At 41.4% G+C, this 24070-nt stretch overlaps 1 protein-coding gene across 4 annotated transcripts in view; it reads left to right on the top strand.

Moving 5' to 3' along the window:
* The first annotated feature begins 2742 nt into the window (after positions 1 to 2742).
* ADGRG6 (adhesion G protein-coupled receptor G6) overlaps positions 2743 to 24070 on the top strand; it is a 155431-nt gene continuing 134103 nt past the window's right edge. For 3 of the 4 annotated variants that reach the window (XM_034765519.1, XM_034765517.1, XM_034765520.1), the window contains exons 1-2: positions 2743 to 3256; positions 10811 to 10911. In XM_034765519.1, the coding sequence (XP_034621410.1) occupies positions 3255 to 3256; positions 10811 to 10911 (103 nt within the window). In that variant the 5' untranslated portion in view covers positions 2743 to 3254. Of the gene's footprint in view, positions 3257 to 3806; positions 3839 to 10810; positions 10912 to 24070 lie in introns of those variants that run through there. The other variant, XM_034765518.1, reaches the window with a different exon arrangement.

Below are 24070 nucleotides of genomic sequence, written 5' to 3'. Positions count from 1 at the left end.
TAACGGATGAAGGAAGGCAAGGAGGGTGCGGGTTAGATAGGAGGAGAGGAGAACAGGGGCAGCCTTGTGAGGGAATGGGCTAAAGTGTCTGTGACCACTAGAGAACACTCCCCTCCAGAACCTAGGAGTTATGAGTCTCACCAGTCCTCTGCTACCAGCAAATAGCTGTAAAACACACTGGCATCCCTCTTCTAATCCTCATCCACATAGAGGAAAATAGACTACTACTGCTACTAGTTACTCCATTAATTCAAGTGGTAGAGGTCTGTGCAGTGAATCTAAAGGTCCAAACCCTAATGATGATACAAGCTGATGTTCAGTCTGATTCCACATGATTCTGACTTTTCTATTTTAAAAACTACATTTAAAAAAAACCTATGCTAAAAAACTGTTAAGTCTGTAAATTTTAGCATTCAAAGTTTAGGAAATGCCAGAATTAAGGTTGCCTGTGCAATCCCCTTGTGTGTAATGTGAAAAATGTGGAAATTATCTTCATTAATTTTTGTGTGTGTTTTATATAATATCTGTGGGTTTGATGGACTAGGTTGCTTGTTAATGGTTAAAATCAGTCCTAATTAGCTTTTGGGTTGCAGGAACCCAGTTAACGACTGTAAACTTCTCTAACTGTTGCTGCTCACAAGGACAATATCAGGAATCCACTATTTGAAGACCCTCTTCACAGTACTTTGCACTTGTCTTTCTTGAATTTCATCTAATTGATTTCAGACTAATTCTCCAGTTTATCAAGATAATTTTAAATTCTAATCCTGGTTCCAAAGTGTTTGCAACCCCTCTCAGTTTGGTGTCAGCTGCAGATTTTGTACATGTACTCTCTACTCCATCATCCAGGTTGTTAATGAAAATATTGAGTAGTACTGACCCAGGCCTGAGCTGTGCAGGACCCCACTTAATATGTCCCCCCAGTTTGACAGTGAGCCACTGCTAACTACTCTTTCAACTAGATGTGCACCCACCTTATAAGAGAGACAAAGTGGGTGAAGGAATATCTTTTATTGGATCAGCTTCTGTTGGTGAGAGACAAGCTTTTGAGCTTTTATCCTGGGACCAACACAGCTACAATAATGCTTCATACACACCTTATAATTATTTCATCTATCTAGACCACTTCATCTAGACCATATTTCCCTAGTTTGACCATAACAATGCCATGTCTTCTACTGTAATGGCCCAAAACACTGAAATATCACTCTTGCAAGCATTAGCGTTCTTGCCAATTGCTGCAGAATACCATGAAGGGTTTTTATGAGAGATCCAATAGGCATTTAAACAGAAATACTTACTATAGTATATACAAAGAGATATTTTTCACTGTCCACTAAAATTGAGAGAAATTTACTTGGGTACATATGATGCAAAACTGTCCACCTTCCTTTCCTTTAAACTACAACACTACGACTCACGGGATTTTATGCTGTTTGATATTTTCAGCGTTTGCAGTTGTGTTTGGCATTTAATTTTCATTTTACAGCAGAAAAGTAGATCATGTTTCTGACATGGCTAAAAACTAATTGAATGTGACTAATCTGGAATTATTTCTTTTGTCTCTCTGATCCTTTGTCTTTGTTAGCATGTGTGTATAAAAATATATATTAGTGAACTTTAAAAGGTTCAGCTTTATGTTGTGGTTCAGATAAGCATCCAAACATTTGGATGCTCATTCAAAGCTTATCCACACTTTCCTAACCTCTGCAAAACTGGACTGAAAATGTAGGAATAAGACAAGCTTTCCTCATGAGGTTTCCAGTGCTTCCATTACTGGAAATACCATGAGGTCAGTCTTTCTTCCAGTATTTCAAATCTTTTACATCTGGATAGAAACTGGAAGGGAGAGATTCTGTGTAGAAATAGAATTATCTGAATATTGCAGTGCCACAAAAAAAGTTTGGTTTTAAAAATAGGTGAACCAAACTGATTTATCCATTACTTATGACAATTATTTAAAAATTCCAAAATTATAGTGGAATCCAGACAATTGGCACCAGGAGCAATGCCATGTTCAATTAACCCCTTTGTTGCTTAGCTGATGGCACTTTCCTAGGTGCTAGGTTCTGCATGGAACTCAAATTTGGTAGTGTTTTTTTAAGTGTGAGACAATTGGGAATCAGTGCATGGAATGTGTATATCGTCAAGGTAGTATGTGTATCTCTGGGTCAGTGTGTGTATTCCTGGGTCATGTGTCCCTGGGATGTGTGTATGTGCTCCAGAGGCGGGGTGTGGTGTGTCGCTGGTAGCAGGGAGGGAAGCACAGTGCAGTGTGTGACCCTGGAGCAGTGTGGAGTGTATCTCTGGGAGTGGTGTGTCTCCCTCGGGGTTGTTGTGTGCCACTGGAGCAGTCTCTCTCTCTGGGAGGTTGGGGGGGGGGGGTACGGTCTCTCTGAGGTGTTGTGGCCCCACTGTAGTGTGCCCTCCTGGAGCAGTGGGTAATGAGTGGGTGTCTCTGGGCTGTGTGCCCCTGAAGCAGTGGGTGGGGGTCTCTGGAGCAGTGTGTCTCTTGAGTTGTGTCCCTACTGTATTGTACGCCCCCTGGGGCAGCATGTGGCGGGCGGGAGGATGTCCCGGGGGCAGCGTGTGGTGTTGGTGGTGGGGGTGTCTCCGGGGCGGGGTGTCTCTGCGGGTGGGGTGTCTCCGGCAGTGTGCGCTCTGGGTAGCGGCAGGGGGTGCCCCTAGCGGCCCGTGCTCTCTCTCTTGCTGGTGTTTTGGGGCCCAGGTCACTGCTGCCGGGTGGCGCTGCGCCTCCAGCCCGGCCTCCGAGGGGAGCGCCCGCGGGCGGGGGCGGCCCGCCGGCCACACTGTCCCGAGTCGCAGCCAGCGGCGCAGGCACCTGAATAATCCCCGGCCCGCTGGAAGCCGGGAGGCACCGCAGCTGCCCGGCGCCGGCCACCCCGAGCCCAGCAAAGGGGAGGGGTGGGCAGCGCAGGGACCCACCCTCAGCCTCCCCCCCGCTCAGCTCCCGCCCAGAGCAGCGGCAGCTGCTTGGCCAGTTCAGGCCCCGCTTTCTCCTGCCGGGTGTGAGAGGCAAAGCCCGGCCGCCGCGGCGAGTGGGAGGGACCCGGGCTGAGCAGGGGCCGCTCCCCGCTTTGCCAGCCCGCGCGGGGCTCTGTGCGTGTCTCAGGTGGGCAGCGGCTGCTGAACTTCCCGGGAAGTGCGAGCGAGAGGGAGCCAGAGGCGGCGGCCGCAGCAGAAGGGGATGGTGGTTGGCACCCGCCAGGCGACAGCAGCCCAGTAATGCCAACATGTAAGTTTCGTCTCCCTGCGCTTTCCACATTGGGGCGAGGAGTATTTTTAACCTTCGGAACAGTTTGGAAAGGACTGACTCTCGCCAGCTGCTGGGGCAGCAAACCGGATTGTCTTTGGTCAAAGAGATTCAGGCCAGACAGACCGCATTTCTTTCTTCCTTAGCCAGTGATGAATCTCAGGTTTATTCTGTGCGGAAAGGTAGGGCTAGAAGAATGGGCAAACCGTGTTGTCTGTCTGTGCACACTTGCCAACAGGTACTGCTTGGCCAATATCTGGATTTGCCAAGGGAATGTTCTGTAAGATCCAGAGAAGACCGATTTTTAATATATATATAATATATATATATATAATTATTTACTGTCAGCTTAAAAGCAGAAGTTACTCTTTATACTTCCGATGCTTCCAGGGGAACATTGCAAAAGGAAACAAAACCCATCCCATCGTGTGTGTGTGTGTGTGTGTGTGTGTGTGTGTGTGTGTGTGTGTACGTACACGTACACGAACGTTATCTGGAGCCAAAAGTTCAACTCTTTCGAAGTGGAGTTCAGATCGGCGAGAGGTACTCTTTCTAGCCAGCAAGGTACTGTGCCAAAAATAGGAAGGAACAGAAGGGAGAAGGAGGGGTCAGACAGAATAAAAATTTAAGTCCCACTCCTCGCTGTTCCCCACAGTCTCCTGCTGGAGAGAGATTGCTAGATTCCTGGAGTCTTTCGGAGGGAGAGAAAGGGCACTTTCACAAAGGGTTCGTAGACGCTATCTTTGATAATCTATCCGGTCCGTGGGTTAGCCCTCCGTAATTGTATTGAATCTTGGGCAGATTCCCAGGTAGGCTCTTTTCCTTTGCTGACATATACAAAGGAGCTGTTGGAATCGGTACTTCTCCAGCACATTCACACCTGGTGATAGAGAGTCTATGATTGGGACTGAATGAAAGCAATGATGCAGGCGCAAAGGGTAGATTTCTTTTACAGCATAAGGTAAAGTAAAGCAAGAAGAATTTATGCCTAAAGAACAAATGTTGCACTAATACAGTGCTACTGCGTTAGTAATGTGCGGCATGTTGGTAATTTGCAACTCTAGAACATTCATTTTGGAGGGAAATCCAAGGACCAAGAAAATATCGGATACGTACAAACGATACGTTTTAAATTAAAATGTATATGCTCTACTGAAGGAAGATGAAGGTATTTTCAAGTCAGATGTTTGGCTGGCCCTGAGAATGGTTGTATATGGGGAGAGTAAGCAGCACTCTACAAAACGAAAGTTTTAAATGGCATTGTCTGAAGTTAGCAATTTACAATTAAAAATTAGGCAGAATTGAAATGTACTCTTTTGTTAGTTTGCAGGAACTAAAATGCTAAGTAGTTGTCTCTCACTGGTTGCATTATAACTCCATAGTGGTTACATCATAAAAGACTTTTGTTTCATAACTTAAATGAGCTGTTTTGAAATTGATGGTATCTCTTTTTAGATTTCAAATTGTCAGCAGCATTTTTTTCTTAATAGTTTCACCCATGTCAAAGATCAAAGAAAATCCAGTCAATCTGCCTGGGGCAGAATTCACATCCTACTCTAGAGAACTCTGCCCATGTTTTGAACAAGGTCCATGGTGTATGCAGATATGTCCAGCATGTTCTGTAGATGGTGTATTGGTGCATGAACCAAAGGTTATTGGATTATTTAGGAGTAGTATGTATTTTACTCCAAAGTTGTGTGCTTCCAAAAATATGCTGATGTTGCTTTAGCTGGATATTGTATATACAATGTGGGATTTTTGGTAGTTAGATTTAGCAAGACAAGCACTAAATTGGTCTTGAACCATGTCAAATTACCATCCCATTTATGGTTTAGATAAATTACATTACGATTTTGCTCTTCCAGAATGAATTGTGAATACACCCATTGTCTCCTGCATGATAGGAAATAGAAGTACAGTAGCTATGGGTTGCCTGAAGTTGGTAGCTGGAGTGATCAACTGGTTATGTCACAGCAGTATCTAAAACTGTCTTTTCACTGAAAAAATTGGTAATGCTTTTGTTAGCCATTGTAGACTGCATTTATTATTCTGCAGAGCATATACATCTGCAGAGGGATAACTGATAGTTATCCTTTTATACATGTTTTTAACAACTATAGTGGGATTACATCCAACTATAATGGGATTAATGATAGTTGCTAACTACAGTATATTGAGCTGCTTTAGCTACATGGATTCCTCCAAGGTCACATGTAGGTAACTAGGTGAAGATTGAATCAGACTCACTGTTCTGAATTTTGTCTATTTTAAATTTTGAAGAAAGCGAGAGAGAGACATCACCTTGAACCATGTTCAAGTTGCAGTGAATCTGGTTGTTAGAGGCAGAAATAATCTGCAGTTTTACTCCTCTGTAACAGACTTGTCATTCTTGTTACAGTTTACAGTATTTATTTAATCCTTTGGAGGGTTTTATTACATTACTATCCTCATATTCTTGTCTCTCCATTAGTTACGAATAGGGCCCTACCAAATTCACAGCCATGAAAAACACATCATGAACTGTGAAATCTGGTCTCCCCCCATGAAATCTGATCTTTTGTGTGTTTTTACTCAATACTATGCAGATTTTGTGGGGGAAACAAGCATTTCTCAAATTGGGGGTCCTGACCCAAAAGGGAATTGCAAGGGAGTCCCAAGGTTATTTTAGAGGGGTTGCAGTATTGCCACCCTTACTTCTGCGCAGCCTTCAGAGCTGGGAAGCTGAATAGCAGTGGCTGTTGGCTGGGTGCCCAGCTCTGAAGGCAGTGCCCTGCCAGCAGCAGTAGTGCAGAAGTAAGGGTGGCAATACCATACCATGCTATCCTTACTTCTGCACTGCTGCTGGCGGCGTCTCTGCCTTCAGAGCTAGGTTCATGGCCGAGTGGCAGCTGCTGGACATAATCATAAGGACAGAGGTGAAAGTAATCTGGTACGCCCCGGTATGGTGTACCAGCAAGAGCCGGTTTGCCATACCGGGGTGGCCCGGCTTCCCCATGAGGCAATTTAAAGGACCTGGGGCTCCCAGCAGGGCCTGGAGCCCCAGGCCCTTTAAATTGCCACCAGAGCCCCACTGTTGGAGCCCTGGGGTAGGGCTGCAGGGCTCTGGGGGCTATTTAAAAAGTTCGGGGCTCCCACTGCTTCTACCGCCCCGGCCCTTTAAATAGCCCCCAGAGCCCAGCGATAGCAGGGGGCTCCAGCTGCCTCTGCTGCCCCGGTCCTTTAAATAGCTGCGGGAGCCCCGCCACTTCCCCAGGGCTCCAGCGGTTATTTACAGGGCCGGGGCTGTAGAAGCAGAGGAGCCCCGGGCCCTTTAAATAGCCCCCAGAGCCCCTGCTGCTACCCCGAGGGAGGGCACTTACCTTACAGGGTGGGCTGGCTCTGAATCCCTCAGCCACGCCCTTTCCGCCCTAGGCCCTGCCCCTTCCGGGGGCCAGAGCTGGCCCCAGCGTACCGGTAAGTCACTGGACTTACTTTCACCCCTGCATAAGGACAAATGAGAGGGTATTGCTGATGGTGATGATTATTTGCCTTGTACCACAAGCCCAATATTGTTAGCATAAATGAACGTATGCAAAATTGTTTCAGGTAAGTCATTAATGCTGATTTTGAAGAGTAAGGGAGCCAGCATAGATCCCTGAGGTAGAGCATCATTGAGGGTGTGTGCTTTGCTGATTTGCCCGTTCAAAAGGACACTGTACCTTTGGTTGCTCAACACTGAGTCGCATAATACTATGGCATTTGATGACCCTTGGTGCCTTGAGCAATAGCCCATATCTCTACACCTCTGGGGGGGGAGGGGGGATGGTTTTGGGGGGGGTGACACAGGAGGAAGGGAAAGGGTTCATATGCTGTCCTTGACTAGCACAATGGGATTCTGGCTTCTAGGCACTACAACAGTACAAAAAACCCCAACATTGTTTTGTTGTTGTTGTTATTATTATTTAAGTCTTATAGGATCAGTTTAGTTTGGTCAGTTTTGAGAGAATCAGAACAACACAAGGCTTTTTAGAAGTAGATAGTCACCAGAGACAATGTAGTCCAGTGGATTTAGCACAGAACTAGGCACGAGAAACTCTTGAGTTGTACTCCTTTTGCTGCATGGTCTTAAGCAAGTTACAATGTCTGTTTCTCAACTTTTCCATCTGTAATATGTAGATACGTAGCTCACAGAGGTCTCAAGAGTGTTAATGTGCATACAGCACTTTGAAGATATACAGATATGATGGAGACAAAACCAGGTTTCTTTCAAGTCCAGCAGAATTGTTCTGATTGTTTGACAGACTGGTAATGCTACCTCTGCTCAGAAATTCAGTCTGATGGCTCTGCGAATTCTACTGGCATTAGTGAAAGTCCAGTGCATCATGCTAAAATTTTACTCTGTCAGTGGCTGCCATTAAATATTCAACACTTTGTTCTCGTAGAAACAGCAGTATCTTCCTGTATTTGAAATAGAAGATTTCCTGTTACAGTCACCACCGCAATTGGCAAATGTTGAGATTTTAATTGCATCACTGTATATATGATTTATTTTGTTGTCTCAGCAGGGTAGATTTTCATCAACAGCAACTTTCTAGGGGACTATTTAGGGTATCTGTATATGTATAAAAATTATTTTTTGCATAGTGTACAGCTCCCAAAGTCTTGGCATTCTGTTGTCTGAGATGCTAACAAGAATTTATGGACCACTGAGTTGGAGGACAATATTTCTATTGTCTAGTAATCTGCTTATTCTGCTGTATCTGGCTTCATCAAAGAGATTCTTGTATTTCAGAGCCCTGAATGTTCTGTGCTTGTCTTTAAAACTTTTAAAGTTTAATTTTACCATATCTCAGAAAAATAAATCAGCTTCAAGTTAATAATTTAACAAAACTTTCAATAAAGAATTGGACCTTCTTGTAGTCAGATACTCATATTACAGAACACCAGTTAGGTTTTCCTACAATCCATACACAACAGTTGATCTCATGAAATGTTATTTGCCTAGGTCTGTAGCATATGGTTCAGGGGACTGATTTGAAGAACTATTACTTTTAAACTTGCAACATTAGTTGTTTCATCAGTCGATTATTTTAGGATGCTTATTCATCTAGGCTTGTTGGTGTTTAAATTTTTTTCTTTCAAAAGCTAGAAGACCCATTAGTGGACAAGATTTTAAATTTACCCCCGGCTTTCACTATCAGTTTTAAAGCAATATATGTGGAGTGGGGAAAGAGAAAAGATGTCCATATGTTTAAAAAGGACAGGTTTTTATGATATGTGGTTTAACTGCCTGGTGTTTTTTCTCTCACTCACCTCCTCGCATTCACAGCCTGACAAATGGCATTAAAGTTCATCCAAATGTCTTTTGGGTCAATTTATTTAATATTTCACTACCCTGGCAGACATTTGTGTGTGATGATGTTTTTTCATTACTGTTAGTTCAGTGTTCTTGCCAGTCCATCCTGTTTCCTCCCTCCCTCTGTCCCCTCAATATAACTGAACATTTTCTTACTGGAAAAAGGCCAGTTATAGGCTGTCAGTACAAAATAGGATGGGAATGGTGTTGGTCAATATAATATGTGAGCTGTGTTTCACTATTTCTTCTTTGCTGTTGCTTGTTGCTGAGTTGTTGCATAAAAAGAGAAAGCCATATAATAGGTTACAATTAATTTTGGATCCATGATTATATGTCCATAGTAAAGGTTGGGGCTAAGTTCCATTATAAGCCTTATTTCTTGCTTGTCCAGCTTCCTCACACCATAATTTTAGCTAGGAACATTTTGATTTGGCCTAAAAATTGTCATATATGTTTTGAAGGCAAAGGAATGCAAGTAGAATTGGCCAAACTATTTTTGTATTTATTGTATTAAATATCAAGAATCTAATTGATTTCAGTGAGAATAGGATTGGGCCTCTGGACACTGACAGACAGAAAATATTACCTTTTTAAGTTAAGGTTCCTATTTACTGTACAAAATGTAAACCAAGGAATGTTACAGCTATAAAAACCGTAAGACTGAAAAGTGTAGGAAAGAACAGTTATGGGAAGAAAGGTAAATATTCAAATGCACTCTTCATATTGTCTATAATACATGTCAGTGCATGGCAAATTCTAAAAAGAACCTTAACTCCACCCATATTCCTGCCCAGTCTCAACATACAAACCATATCCCTTTTACATCATCCACCCTATGTGTTTTGAATATTGTCTACTGTCAACGCTGCTTCCCCACTCTGAACTTTAGGGTACAAATGTGGGGGCCTGCATGAAAACTTCTAAGCTTAACTACCAGCTTAGATCAGGTCCGCTGCCACCACTCCCAAATGTGCTAATTCCCTTCCCTGGGTAGCCTTGAGAGACTCTTCACCAATTCCCTAGTGAATACAGATCCAAACCCCTTGGATCTTAAAACAAGGAGAAATTAACCATCCCCCCTCCTACCTCACACCAACTCCTGGTGGATCAAGATCCAACCCCCTTGGATCTAAAAACAAGGAAAAATCAATCAGGTTCTTAAAACGAAGGCTTTTAATTAAAGAAAAAGGTAAAAATCATCTCTGTAAAATCAGGATGGAAACTAACTTTACAGGGTAATCAAACTTAAAGAGCCCAAAGGAATCCCCTCTAGCCTTAGGTTCAAAGTTACAGCAAACAGAGATAAACACTCTAGCAAAAAGATACATTTACAAGTTGAGAAAACAAAGATAAAAACTAACACGCCTTGCCTGGCTGTTTCTTACAAGTTGGAAATAAGAGAGACTTGTTCAGAAAGATTTGGAGAGCCTGGATTGATGTCTGGTCCCTCTCAGTCCCAAGAGCGAACAACCCCCAAAACAAAGAGCACAAACAAAAGCCTTCCCCCCACCAAGATTTGAAAGTATCTTGTCCCCTTATTGGTCCTTTGGGTCAGGTGTCAGCCAGGTTACCTGAGCTTCTTAACCCTTTACAGGTAAAAGGATTTTGGAGTCTCTGGCCAGGAGGGATTTTATAGTACTGTACACAGGAGGGCTGTTACCCTTCCCTTTCCTATTTACCTATTTACTGTACAAAATGTAAACCAAGGAATGTTACAGCTATAAAAACCGTAAGTCTGAAAAGTGTAGGAAAGAACAGTTATGGGAAGAAAGATAAATATTCAAATGCACTCTTCATATTGTCTATAATACATGTCAGTGCATGACAAATTCTAAAAAGAACCTTAACTCCATCCATATTCCTGCACAGTCTCAACATATAGACCATATCCCTTTTACATTATCCACCCTACGTGTTTTGAATATGGGCTACCAACTGTAATAAACAAATCACTTACCCATCATGCATGGCCCACAGACCCAACCACAGTCCATCTTCTGGCTTGCCTGTCTATATACGAACACCTTGTCTTTTACCCGCCATATAAAGACGAGAGACAACATTCTCTTAAAGCAAGATTCTAAGGAAGATTCTATTTTTCAACTGCTGGTGTAATAATAGCAATATCTTAATTATTATTGAAAAAATCAAGTTTTGGCTTGATTAAAGGTTTCCTAAACTGTTGCTTTCTTGCTTCACAGGATGTCACCTGTGAGTGATATGTGGTGCTATCACTGGAAACGGAAGCTGCAACACTTTCTGTATTTATTTACTATCTACATGATATGTCTGCAGAATTTGGGTAAGTGAGCAAACTATCATCTCTTTCCAATAAAAAGATCATGGGCCCAATTTTGATGAACAAGAGCTAGTCTTATGTATGGCTGTATTATGTATTTCTGTTACATTCACAATTTAATATTTTGATTACATTGTAATTTGATAGTTTGATTTATGTTTTACACTATTGCCAAGGTTCAATTTACCTGTTTTTGAAATATTATTTCACTCATCCATCCCTGCCATTTATTTTTCTTCAGCTAATTGTGAACCTTGACTTTGAGTTATTTGCTTGACCCTTTCTTCTGATTTTTCTTTGTAAGTTCTTGCATCTCTTCTAATTTTCTCATTCATTTCTGCTTCCTCTATTGACAGAATAAGATGTGATACTTAAATATTTTTCCAAATTTGGGCATGTGGGCATGTGTGTGCGTAATGTAGTGACTCTTCACATCGCAAATAAGTTGACCTTAAAAACTGTAAATGAAGGATAATGATGATTAATCTTAAAATAGTTTGTGAACATGAAATTTGAATGATATAAAAATTGCTTCAAAAATCCATATGAACATAGAACAATCATATACTGGATAGGGCATTTAATTAAAAACTCAGTCTTTGTCAGTCTGTAGAAACTGGTGAATGCAGAATTTTGTAATATCTTGAAATTATTGTCTGTAAACTGAAGACCTAGAGATTTGATTTACCAAATGCCTTTTCCTGACCATTGGTGCAGAAAGTATTTTAGGAGTTTCAGCAGTTTACTGCACAGTTCTTGAGCATAAGATTGTGGCATGCTAATTCCATATCAAATAGGAATTTTTCCAGTTACTAACTTCCCATTGGAAAGACCATACTAAATCTGAAAATCAGGGTGGAATATATAGAGATGTTCTGGGTTTTTTTAAAACAAACAAGTAAGGAGCTTTGAAATTTCATCAGAGGTTATGTATTTGTTAAACTGTCCAAGCTGCACATTCAGAGTTCCAACTGCACAACAGTTTAAGTGATGTACTTTTTAAACCTAGATAAAATATTATAGACACAAGTCTACATTTGGGGCCAGACTGTCTGCTGTAGCGGAGTAGTGCTCAGCACAGCTGGGGTGTGCAGAGGTCCTATTTGAATCCCCTTGATTTTGAGCTCTCCGGCTGCCAGTCTGGTCCTTAGTGTAAAATAAACCAACTGGGGAACTGATCTAATTTTCATCAACTGTTTAGTGGGTGCTGTGTTTGGCAGTTGTGGAATGCTGGGGCACAAGGATGCCTCAGCCAGTCTCCCTAAGCTGGTTACTGGAAGGATCCGGAGCCACTACAGTACGATGGCTCTGTACCATTGCAAGAACCCTCATTTGCGGGGGCATATATGCCAGCGGCTGGCTACACCAACTTTAAGGTTGCTTAATGCCAGTAAAGTGGTACAAAGAAGCCAGAATGCACTTGATAATCACAGAGACAAGGTGGGTGAGGTAATATTGTTTATGGGACCAACTTCTGTTGGTGAGAGAGACAAGCCTTTGAGCTTACACAGAGCTCTTCTTCAGGTCACCATCAGAAATTGGCCCAATAAAACATATTCCCTCACACACCTTGTCTCTCTCATATCCTGGGAGCAACACAGCTACAACAACACTGCATACTTGTTAATCGGGCATTTTGTTTTGAATTCACTGATCTGATACTTGTCAATTTTTATGTTTCTGTTTTGTTTTGTTTCTCCTGTGTCTTTTGGCTAAAAAGAAAACTTGTGTTTTATGTGTTAATCCCTTTATTGCTATTCAAATGTTAATGTATATAGGCAGGAGTTTTCTGTTGTACATTATTTTTCAATTAATGGAACATCAATTATCAGACACTTTAGATAGAATAGCCAGGAATAAACAATTTCAACAGACAGATATGTTTGCTGTTCAGCAGTGAAGCAGGTCACAAGCAAAATTTGTTGTTAACACTCTATTGAAATGAAAACGAGACATTTACGTCTCCTGTGATGTCATTTCAGTGGACCTGTGTTCAGACCCTTGGGTTTTCATTGTTAATGCTGTCCTTGCAACTCACAGGTGTGTGTTTCTTCTTTGTTAGGCTATAAACTAGAGCTGCCATATACTAACCTTCCCCACTTTTCTTTGTACTTTTTAATAGAAGTTTTGCTATTTGAGGTGTACTAAGCAGATGACAACAGCCCTTTTAATGCATTACAGATTCTTTGCCATTTTTTTTTTCTTTTTACTAAAGATGTATGTCAGTTTGGCTTTGGACCCACATGGTATCCAGAATGTTAATGTTAACTTAAATACTACTGAAGTTAATGCAATAGAATAAATATAATAAAATCTGACATTCAGCCAGCTTCACTAGTGATCCGTGATCTCAGAAAGCTATTGATTTTTTTGCACTTTGACTAGCGGAGGTTAGATATGTGGAAGGATGATGATAATCAGATGCCTTTCTCATGGATTAACTATAGGGCTGGTAGTCAAGGCAAAAAAAGTCAGTCATGCCTTTGTCGGGGCACAAATGCAAAAGTAATAATTTTACAGTGAGAGCTTTGCTTGCTTAAGGATGCAGAATCAGGCCTGTTTTCAGAAAGAAAACTCAAGGGAGGAATAAACACATCAGAAAACCTATAATAGTAGCAGAATTGTCTCTAAATAGAAAGCAACAGAGAGTCCTGTGGCACCTTTAAGACTAACAGTCTTAAAGGTGCCACAGGACTCTCTGTTGCTTTTTACAGATCCAGACTAACATGGCTACCCCTCTGATTCTAAACAGAATGTTTGTTCAGAGTTTTCTGTGATGTGTCAGCAGCTATTTAAGGTGAACAGCTCCTTTTTTATGAATTGGCTAGTTAAATGCAAACATACTGAAAGACAGGTGCAATAGCTCAGTGAATTACCCTAATATAGACCTGCTCAAAAGCACATTGAAGTCAGTGGAAACACTCCCAAGGATTCATAGATTTTAAGGTCAGAAGGGACCTCTGATCTTGTAGTCTGACCTTCAGTCTAACATAGGCCATGAGGACTTTCCTGAATTAATTCCTGTTTGAATTAAAGCATGTCTTTTGCAAAAACTTGCAATCTTGATATACAATGTGCTTTGGATCAGGTCCTGGAAGATCATGGGACAAATCCTCAGCTGCTGTAAATTGTGATAGATCATTGACTTTTAATGGAGCTATGACAATTTACATCCGCTGAGGATCTGTATTTACCAACAGGATGAGAAATAGTGTCTCTTTTCCCAGTGTAAGGCTGCCAGCTTGAGATATACAAAGAGCTCAATATTTCTTCTTTAATTTGGGCAACTGGACCATTGATTAACATACGGTGCTCTTAAAAATCAGTATAAAAAACAAACCAAAACAAAAAACACCTCATTCAAAGTTAAGGAAGTGCACTTTCCACCTCTTTTAAAGTGTAGAAATGCACATGGAATATCATCCCCAATAGCCTGAACTCTGTTCTGTTCTACCCTATGCACCTGTTGCATCTTGCACGTAGGAGAGTGATGTTATGAGGAGTGTGGCCTAGTTATAGGGCACTGGCTGGGGACTCAGAAGACCTATTCCTGGCTCTGCCACTAGACTGCTGGGTGGCTGTGGGGAAGTCACATCCCCATTCTGTGCCTTACTTTCCACATCTGTAAAAATGAGACTAATGATCATTAGCTCCCTTATAAAGTGCTTTGAGATCTGCAGATGAAAAACACTATGAAAGAGCTGGGAGTTGTGATGATGATGATGATGGAGTTTTTAATAAGGATGGCTTAAATCCATCACATTTATGTAGCTGAGAGACTCTGGATTCCCTGGCTTTGTTTTTGTACAATATGTCAACAATATGTAAGTTGGTCCCCTGAACGTTGGCATAAAATCGATCTGAATTTTGATTCAGCATTTAGGAAATTGGGAGATCCAGATACATTATATCTCACAGGATGACAATGTTCTTTGCCATAGAAACCCTACATGCATTTGGGAAATTGTAGTGAATGGCTGGCTTAAATAAGGACATTTTTAGTGAAGAGATGTAAAAGTCTGTCTTTTTACAGTAACCTCATATCATCTTAAATAAGGCTGAAGTAGTTTGGTCTAGTGAAGTAAAAACATTGGGGTTCAATCGCCTCAGAAATATATAATTAACCTTTCAACAAGAATTCAGTTAGATCACTTCTCAGTTGTAGTTGTGGATGCATAGGAAGATGTCTGGTGTTTAGGATAGGATTGTTTTCTGATTTTGATTGCTCTATAGATTGTAATACAGGAGCAGAACCAAGGTCATTTAGGTGACCTTAAATGTGTGTTTAGAACTGCATATTTGCTTTCCAATTTATTTTTTTAAGTATAATCTCTTCATTGAATTTCCAGTTTTTCTAATGTTTGTGCCTTTTGAGGGACTTGCAACATTCTCTTAAGAATTTTTATCCCTTTAAGTAAATGCTATAAATCTACAACCTTAACTACAGCTTAATCAATTTTAATGTTATACAGGATGTGGAAAAGATATTTTAAAAATAAACATACATTGAAGGAAACTATAGTTACAGTAGTTCCATATATCCCCTCCTAGTCCTATTATGGAACCACTGTGTTGCAGCTGATATCACCCAACCTGTGGTAGAGTCTGATCTGAAGCCCTTTAATGTCAGTAGCCATCTTTCCATTGACTTCAGTCTTTCAGTTGACTTCAATGGGTTTTCAGTTAGGCCCATAGAACTAGATGTAGGGAGAAGAGTAACTGTGTGTCATGTGATATCACAGGTAGTGGTGGTCATTGGAGTGTAGGGAACCATGTTAGTCTTTCCACTGGCTATTTAAAAATATTTATTATTTGAACATAAGAACATAAGAATGGCCCTACTGGGTCAGATCATCTAGCCCAGTATCCTGTCTTCCAACAGTGGCCAATTCCAGGTGCCTCAGAGGGAATGAACAGAACAGGTAATCATCAAGTGATCCATCCCCTGTCGCTCATTCCCAGCTTCTGGCAAACAGAGGCTAGAGACACCATTCCTGCCCATCCTGACTAAGAGCCATTGATGGACCTATCCTCCATGAATGTATCTGGTTCTTTTTGAACCCTGTTATGGTCTTGGCCTTCACAACATCCTCTGGCAAGGAGTTCCACAGGCTGACTGTGCATTGTGTGAAGAAATACTTCCTTTTATTTGTTTTAAACCTGCTGCCTATTAATTTCATTTGGTGACCCCTAGTTCTTGTGTTATCAGAAGTAGTAAACAACACTTCCTTATCTACTTTCTCTACACCAGTCATGATTGTATAGACCTCAATCATATCTCCCCTTACCCATCTCTTTTCCAAACTGAAAAGTCCCAGTTTTATTACTCTCTTCTCATATGGAAGCCGTTCCATACCCCTAATCATTTTTGTTGCCCTTTTCTGAACCTTTTCCAATTCCAATATATCTTTTTTGAGATGGGTCAACCACATCTGCACACAGTATTCAAGATGTGGGCATACCAGAGATTTATATAGAGGCAACATGATATTTTCTGTCCCTTTCTTAATTATTCCCAGCATTCTGTTTGCTTTTTTGACTGCTGCTGCACATTGAGTGGATGTTTTCAGAGAACTATCCACAATGACTCCAAGATCTCTTTCTTGCGTGGTAACAGCTAATATAGACCCCATCATTTTATATGTATAGTTGGGATTATGCTTTCCAATGTGCATTACTTTGCATTTATCAACACTGAATTTCATCTGCCATTTTGTTGCCCAGTCACCCAGTTTTGAGAGACCCTTTTGTAGCTCTTTGCAGTCTGCCTGGGTCTTAACTATCTTTAGTAATTTTGTAACATCTGCAAATGTTGCCACCTCACTGTTTACCCCTTTTTCCAGATCATTTATGCTTATATTGAATAGGTCTAGTCCCAGGACAGACCCCTGGGGGACACCACTATTTACCTCTCTGCATTCTGAAAACTGACTCTTCATACCTATCCTTTGTTTCCTATCTTTTAACCAGTTACCAATCCATGAGAGCACCCTCTCTCTTATCCCGTGGCAGCTTACTTTGCGTAAGAGCCTTTGGTGAGGGATCTTGCCAAAGGCTTTCTGAAAATCTAAGTACACTATATCCACTGGATCCCCTTGGTCCACGTTTGTTGACCCCCTCAAAGAATTCTAGTCGATTGGTGAGGCATGATTTCCCTTTTGTTTGTTTGTATTCTTCAAGGAAAAGGGTTAGAGAAGAGAGGGTGTCCGGAAGGTCTTCGCTTCCCCATAACTTGAATAGAAATCAGTGAGGGGTCTGGATATACACAAACTGGGAGCCAGGTCAGGGGATTGGAAGGGTTATCCACATGTAAAAGAGACAGCTACTAGTTTGGGACGTGACCCTATCCCCATGTAAGGAATAAAGGAGCCAAGTCTGGGGGTGTCTATGGAAGGTGGTGATTGCAGCTAAAGGTGGGATTAGGGTGAAGCAGGTCTGGAGTTGAATGTCTCCCTCCCTCCCCTCATGAACAGAAGCCTGGTGAGAGCAAGTTTGGAGGAGAGGGAACAAGGCAGAAAGCATGCTAAGGGCTGGTCCACACTAACCCCCCACTTCAAACTAAGATACGCAACTTCAGCTACGTTATTCATGTAGCTGAAGTCGAACTATCTTAGTTCGAACTTACCGCAGGTCCACACGCGGCAGGCAGGCTCCCCCGTCGACTCCACGTACTCCTCTCGCGGAGCAGGAGTACCGGCATCGACGGCGAGCACTTCCGGGATCGATCCCAGAAGATCAATTGTTTACTGCCGGACCCGAAGGTAAGTATAGACGTACCCTAAGATAAGGATAGTGTGTATTAGCAGGGAAAGCTAGTATTGTGCACCTACTGTTAAAATTGATTCAGCTTTATCTTTAACATGCCTTTCTTGCCTACACAACTCAGGAACAGTGTATTTGCAACTGTTCTGAACCAGCCTACCCTAAACAAGGGCCAAAGATCTTATCTCCGAGTGAGTGCTGAAATAACTAAAAGCAGAGTTGCTTATCTTTCTCCCTCCCACCATGTGTGCAGTAAGGATTGAAGTGCCAAGATACTATCCAAAACAGTCAGTGTAATTCTACATATACAGCTGAGAGGCAGGGAATGATTTGATAACTTAATTACTAATACTTTGGGAAAATTCTCTCCTGGCGTCACTGGGGTGGGGATAAGTGTGTATGTATTGGGTGGATGCTGTGTGTAAGTGGAAGTGACGTTTCTGACTCATACACACAATGAGTACTTAGAAAGTTAGGAAACCTAAAGAAGTTTCAATTAAAAGGTATCTGCTTTCCCGCTGGCTAGAGGAAGGATATCTAATTTCTCAACTCTCTCTTGAAAGATACCTTTTAACTGAAACTTCTTTAGGTTTCCTAGCTTTCTAAGTACTCATTGTGTGTATGAGTCAGAAATGTCACTTTCACTTACACTCAGCGTCTACCCAATATAATATATGTGCATGTGTACATGGAAGTTGAGAGGTTAGGTAGCATAATACCGAGATTCTCTCTAGTAGTCCTGTAACACTTTCATTTATACCCTTTCCATGTTAATTTCCTTTCACATTTTAATGTAGTCCAAAGCAATATCAGAATAAGCACTTTATGCTATATTTGTTTAATGTCCAGATTTATGCTCTGATCGGGTATGCATTGAGACCATTTATGGATTTACATCTTTTGTTGAAATCTATGAGTTGCCTCTTTTATACACCCCTGCCTTGACCAGCTAATTCATGTGAAAATAAGTCTCAGCTGGGATGATTTGTGCAGGAAGCAGCCTCTTATTATCTTTGTTTATTTTATTTTTTAACAATACATTTTTGATTGAACTGATTGTTATCTCCCTTTAAGTGTTTTGAACTTATTCTATTAAACATGAAAATATTACCTTAAAAGCTTGCTGGATTCCCCCTCCCCCCCCCCCCGATGTGGAACTGTAGCCAAAAAGTAGAATGCACCCAAACACCACGGAAAATTCTGAGCTGAAGAGGAATTGGCAACACCTGGTCTATGCTTTCTGCTAATTTTTTTTGTTCCACAGTAGTTACAAAAATAGACTTTATATAAATAAACTAAGGGATGAAAGCATCAGTCAGGAAGGGTAGTAATATTTTTAAAACACCTGTTGAACAGTATACCTTGAATAAAGATTTTCTGCTTATCCCATCAAATATGGTTTGTGGAAACTGTAAATTACATATGATTTGTGTTTGCTCCCTGTAGCAGACACAAGAATAGAGCTCAAGTCTCCTGACTCACAGTCCAGTCCAATAGGTCACATTGCCTCTCATAAAAGTTATGTTGTAAAGAGGTTCACAAGTTGCTATAGTCCTCATCTGTTCCCTTAGCAAGATGAATGGCTTTCATTTCAGTATCTTTTATTCATCAATCTTTTAGAATTCTACTTTCCTTTTACTATGAATTATTGACATCAGAAATATTGGACCATAAAGCAGAAATTTTAGTTGAGAATAGGACAATCCCTCAAGTAAGAACTGATATGTACATAAATCTAGCAAGTTTGCCAAATTCATATTCATACAAATATCTTAAAATAAAATGAGTAATGGATGGATAATTAAAATAGCTGATTTCACGTGCCTGCCGCCATTTTATTAACTTTGGTACCACTAAAGAGTCAATATTTGTCAATAAATGCCAGGCCCCAATCTTGCAGGCACTTACTCACATGCCTTACATTATTCACATGAGTGGTTCCATAGGATGTTGAATCTGGTTACATAATGGGATTGCTCAGGTGATTAAAGATAAATATGTGCATGTTCATTGGCTCAGGGCCTCATAGGGTACGTCTATACTTACTTCCTGGATGTAAGCGATCGATCTTCTGGGATCGATTTATGGCGTCTTGTCTAGACGCGATAAATCGATCCCGGATCGATCCCGGAAGTGCTTGCCGTCGACACCGGTACTCCAGCTCAGCGAGAGGAGTACGCGGCATCGACGGGGGAGCCCGTCTGCCGCGTCTGGATCCGCGGTAAATTCGGACTAAGGTACTTCGAATTCAGCTATGTTATTAACGTAGCTGAATTTGCGTACCTTAGTCCGAAGTGGGGGGTTAGTGTGGACCAGGCCATAGATCACTGTCTGGTAACTGTGGGTAAATGCTGGATTTATAATGTCAGCATTTAATCACAGCTACCACATTGAGATAGCTGAGATAGCACAGATTTGCCTTTATACAAACTACATGGACTTTGCTAAAAATAAAGGCTTTTATTTTACAAAAAAATGAAACAAGCAGAGTGAAAGATTTTAGTACTGCTGAAAAAATAGAAAATACATCAAATTACTCATTCAGATTTTAAGATTTTGTATAAATACACCTGAATAAATAAAAAGTCATACTTGCTATTCCTCTGGCTGCCGCACCATCAGTATTTCCTCCATTCCTCACATCTGAAAGAAAAAATAAAGTTGGTTAAGCACGGGCTGTAAAATTTTTCCACACAGTTAACTAGAAATATCTATGCAGCACAAAAATAAATTACAAGGGAATACAATATGCCTTTAACATGACGTGGTGAACAATAGCCCCAACCTCCCATCACTGCTACTTGTGAACCACCCCATTGCCCCAAGATTAGCTACAAAAGAAGCATCAATGGGATGGGGGAGGGGGAAGTGGCTAGTGGCTACCCCCCAACTTAAGCATTCAGACCTGGTAGGTTCTTGCCATTAGACTCCAAGTCTCCTAAGGGAACAAAAAATGGTATCTAGCAATGACAACCCAGTAAAATGTATAATGATAGTAGGTCAAAATCAGATCATGCCCACAATAATATTTAAGCAATAGGGTTCAAGTCATACTGGAACTCTACAAAATGCCTTTCCAGCACTTTTTGTGTGTGGAGAAGACAGAATGATGTTCCAGTACTTATGGTGCTACTACTAGAAGTATGTTACCACTCAAGTGCTGCTAAGCAAGCTAGGCTCTTCACAGACCTCAGTCAAGACTGGTGTCCCTTGCTGAGCCACACCCTGCATCATGCCATTACAGAGTGGGAGTCTCCATTTGTTCTTTTAGATCCGTGGTCTCCAACCTTTTTGTGGCCAGTAGCACATTCATGTTTTCAGAAGAGTGTGGCGGGCGCCAACAATTACTCACATACAGGGTCGGCTCCAGGCACCGGTGGAGCAAGCACGTGCCTGGGGCAGCACATGCTACAGGGCAGCATTCTGTCCATTCTGCAGAGTCGGGGTGTGGTTTTTTTTTTTGTTTGTTTGTTTTTTGGCGGCAATTCTGGGCAGCACAGAGAGAAGCTGGAGAGAAGCTGTGAGGACAGAGAACACCGGTGCCCGCAGCCTGCAACCCCGGAGTACTCTGTCCCCAGCAGGCACGGGGCCGTGGCTTCTCTCCCCTGCTGGGCACTAGGTGGGCACACATAAATGCCCTGGTGGGCGCCATGGTACACACAGGCACCACGTTGGGGTCCACTGTTTTATATCATAGGGCACATGAGAATACTTGCACCTGCTGTTGGCACAAACTATGCACCACAATTTGTAGTCAGTGTCTGATAAAACTTAAGGACAGAAATTGAGCATCCAACTAATCAAACTACTCTCTCTCTCTCTCTCTCAAAAAAAATACCAATTATGAATTTGTGACAGCTTTAGTAACAGACAAGGTCATTTCTAGCAAAGGAGTTAATCAAACAGAATTTGCCTTTTCTTGTAGTATTTTTCCCTGTCTTTCATTTTGGATTTTGTCCCACCATCTTTCATATTTGGACTTTCACAGTTTGAGAGGTACATTCATAATTGCTTTGTTATTAGGAAACAATTTTTTTTACTTGTTGCTAATTATTCTCAAGGTTTCCCCCTCTATGGTTTTCCTGTCATCACTTTCTGTTCCATAAGTTTTCTGTTTTGTAAGTTCTACATAGCTCCAGTAGCTTCTCAGTTTTGTGTTGGATTGTTGTTCATGGCACTTGAAACTGTAGGGCATAATTTTTTTTCTTTAAAAAAAAAAAGTCATTTGAGGCAATAGAACCCCTCACAGTTGTAACTCAGTTGTTTGTTTAAGATTCTGAAGCTACTAGAATAATATTTTATAGTTAAAATTTAAAATGTTTACTATTTCATGGGTACGTTTATTTTGTTTACTAATGAGCATATTCCTAAAACACTGCTGTACAGTTAAAAATTTACTTCATATGTTTGTGTATCATTTTGCATGATTTTTTTTAGGTCCCATCAAAATTTAGGTTTCAGTTCTGAAAGTACTTATTCTGGGCATTCAGGTGTAATCCCATTGTCTTCAGAGGGCCAACTCATGGAAGTAAGTGCTGCACCCAGTGGTAAATATGTGCACGATTGGGCCCTTATCCAGCAAGAAAAATAGAAATGTGGAAAGAGCTTAATACAAATGGCCTGATTATTTAAAGGGTGCAATATGATCATAGTTTTTTCCAAGTTTCAGCCTTTTTCCATTATGAATACAGTTCAAGATGGGTGTCAGGATACTGCAATTCCCCATCTTAAACAGAGCTTGTTTTGTTCAGATACATGCTCTGGCTTCTCACTGTTCTAATTAATGGTGCAGTGACAAACCCATTCTATCAAGCTGAGGTCATCTTTTATCAGAACTCGGTTATGAGGTGGAGAAAAAGACTTCATGGATGAAGTTATCACAGAGGCATTTGTGGTAAGAGACACAGTCCTGAGTGTGTGGTTTTTAGGTGGAGGGGGTGGAATGGAGGAGTGAGACTATGGCTACACTAGAGAGCTTTCCTGTCAACTTACTTAATCCACCCGCAACGAGCAATGGTAACTATGTCGGCAAGAGAAACTCTCCCATTGACATAGTTCTGTCCACACTGGCACTTAGATTGGTGTAATTTATGTCACTCAGGGGAGGTGACTTATTCACACCCGAAGCGACATAAGGTATACCAACATAAGTGATAGTGTAGACATAGCCTCAGTGTGTGTTTCTCATTGCCTGCCTGGGATTTACAGGAAACTATTAGTAACTGCATCTGAATTTAAAAATCTTTTAATAATTTTTCTTCGGTGTCTACTTTTTCCAATTCTCCAGCATATTAGCATATTTCATACTAGATATGTGAAAGAAGCTGATACCCAGGAACCATACTGTAATCACATCAGCTAAATGCTGCAATCACTACAATGCCCCAAAGACTATGGATAAGATTTTATGGAATGAAGTCTAAATTAAGTAGAATAAAGTATGTATTCATGTGTTCCCTAGGCATTGAGCAATTATCTCAAATGATTGATTTGACTGTTTCTGTGTTTTTGACTTTGTAAAATATTATTACTTAAGAAATCAACTCTATAATATATACTTGAAAAAATACAAGCAGAATGATAGCGTTAACTGAAAGTAGAATTGGTTAGGAAGAAAACTGAGACCTTTTTGGCTTCTTAATTTTGTGTGTGTGATATGAGTAATTGAGGAACTGGAGCTGCTGAAATGGGATTTTTTTTTCTATAAATAATTAAGCAAAATTGGATGGTACAAACAGATCTAGTTATGTAATGGTATGGTTTCCTGTACCATAAAATCTAGACTTTTTTTTCTTTTAGCTGTTAAAGCCTGGCATGATGTGATACTTGTTTCTTAGAGGACAGCTTAGTTAACCTTATTATTGATCATATGCACCTGTTGGATAGATGAGATGTTTGCCCATTGTATTAGTAATTACTTTTTTTGTAATTCTTTGTGGAGATGGAGGGCCCCAATCCTGGTTGTATTCAAGTATTTGCTCTCCCACCTCAGGAAGTGGGAGAGCAAATAAGACAAAAGTGAGTTTTAGTAACCTGATCCTTGAGCTGCTAGTGACCACGTGGTCTCTGGCATCAAAAGCAGCAGCGGTTCCAGGCACCAACGCTCCAAGCGCGTGCCTGGGGCAGCACACTGCGAGGAGCGCCTTGCCAGTCCCTGAGGGGGTGGCAGTCAGGCTGCCTTCAGCGGCATGCCTGCGGGAGGTCCGCCGGTCCCACGGATTCGGCGGCAATTGGGCAGCGGGTACAACGAAGCCGTGGGACCGGCAGACCTCCCACGGGCATGCAGCCGAAGGCAGCCTGCCTGCCATGTTTGGGGCGGCAAAAAAGCTAGAGCCGCCCCTGATCACAAGTTAGAGCAGCCTCAACAGTGTAGCTCAAGCTTACGCCCAGCTGCCTTCAA

The sequence above is a fragment of the Trachemys scripta genome, chromosome 3 (assembly GCF_013100865.1).
Source record: "Trachemys scripta elegans isolate TJP31775 chromosome 3, CAS_Tse_1.0, whole genome shotgun sequence".
Taxonomy (NCBI): domain Eukaryota; kingdom Metazoa; phylum Chordata; order Testudines; family Emydidae; genus Trachemys; species Trachemys scripta.
This window is presented reverse-complemented; position numbering and strand designations above follow the sequence as displayed.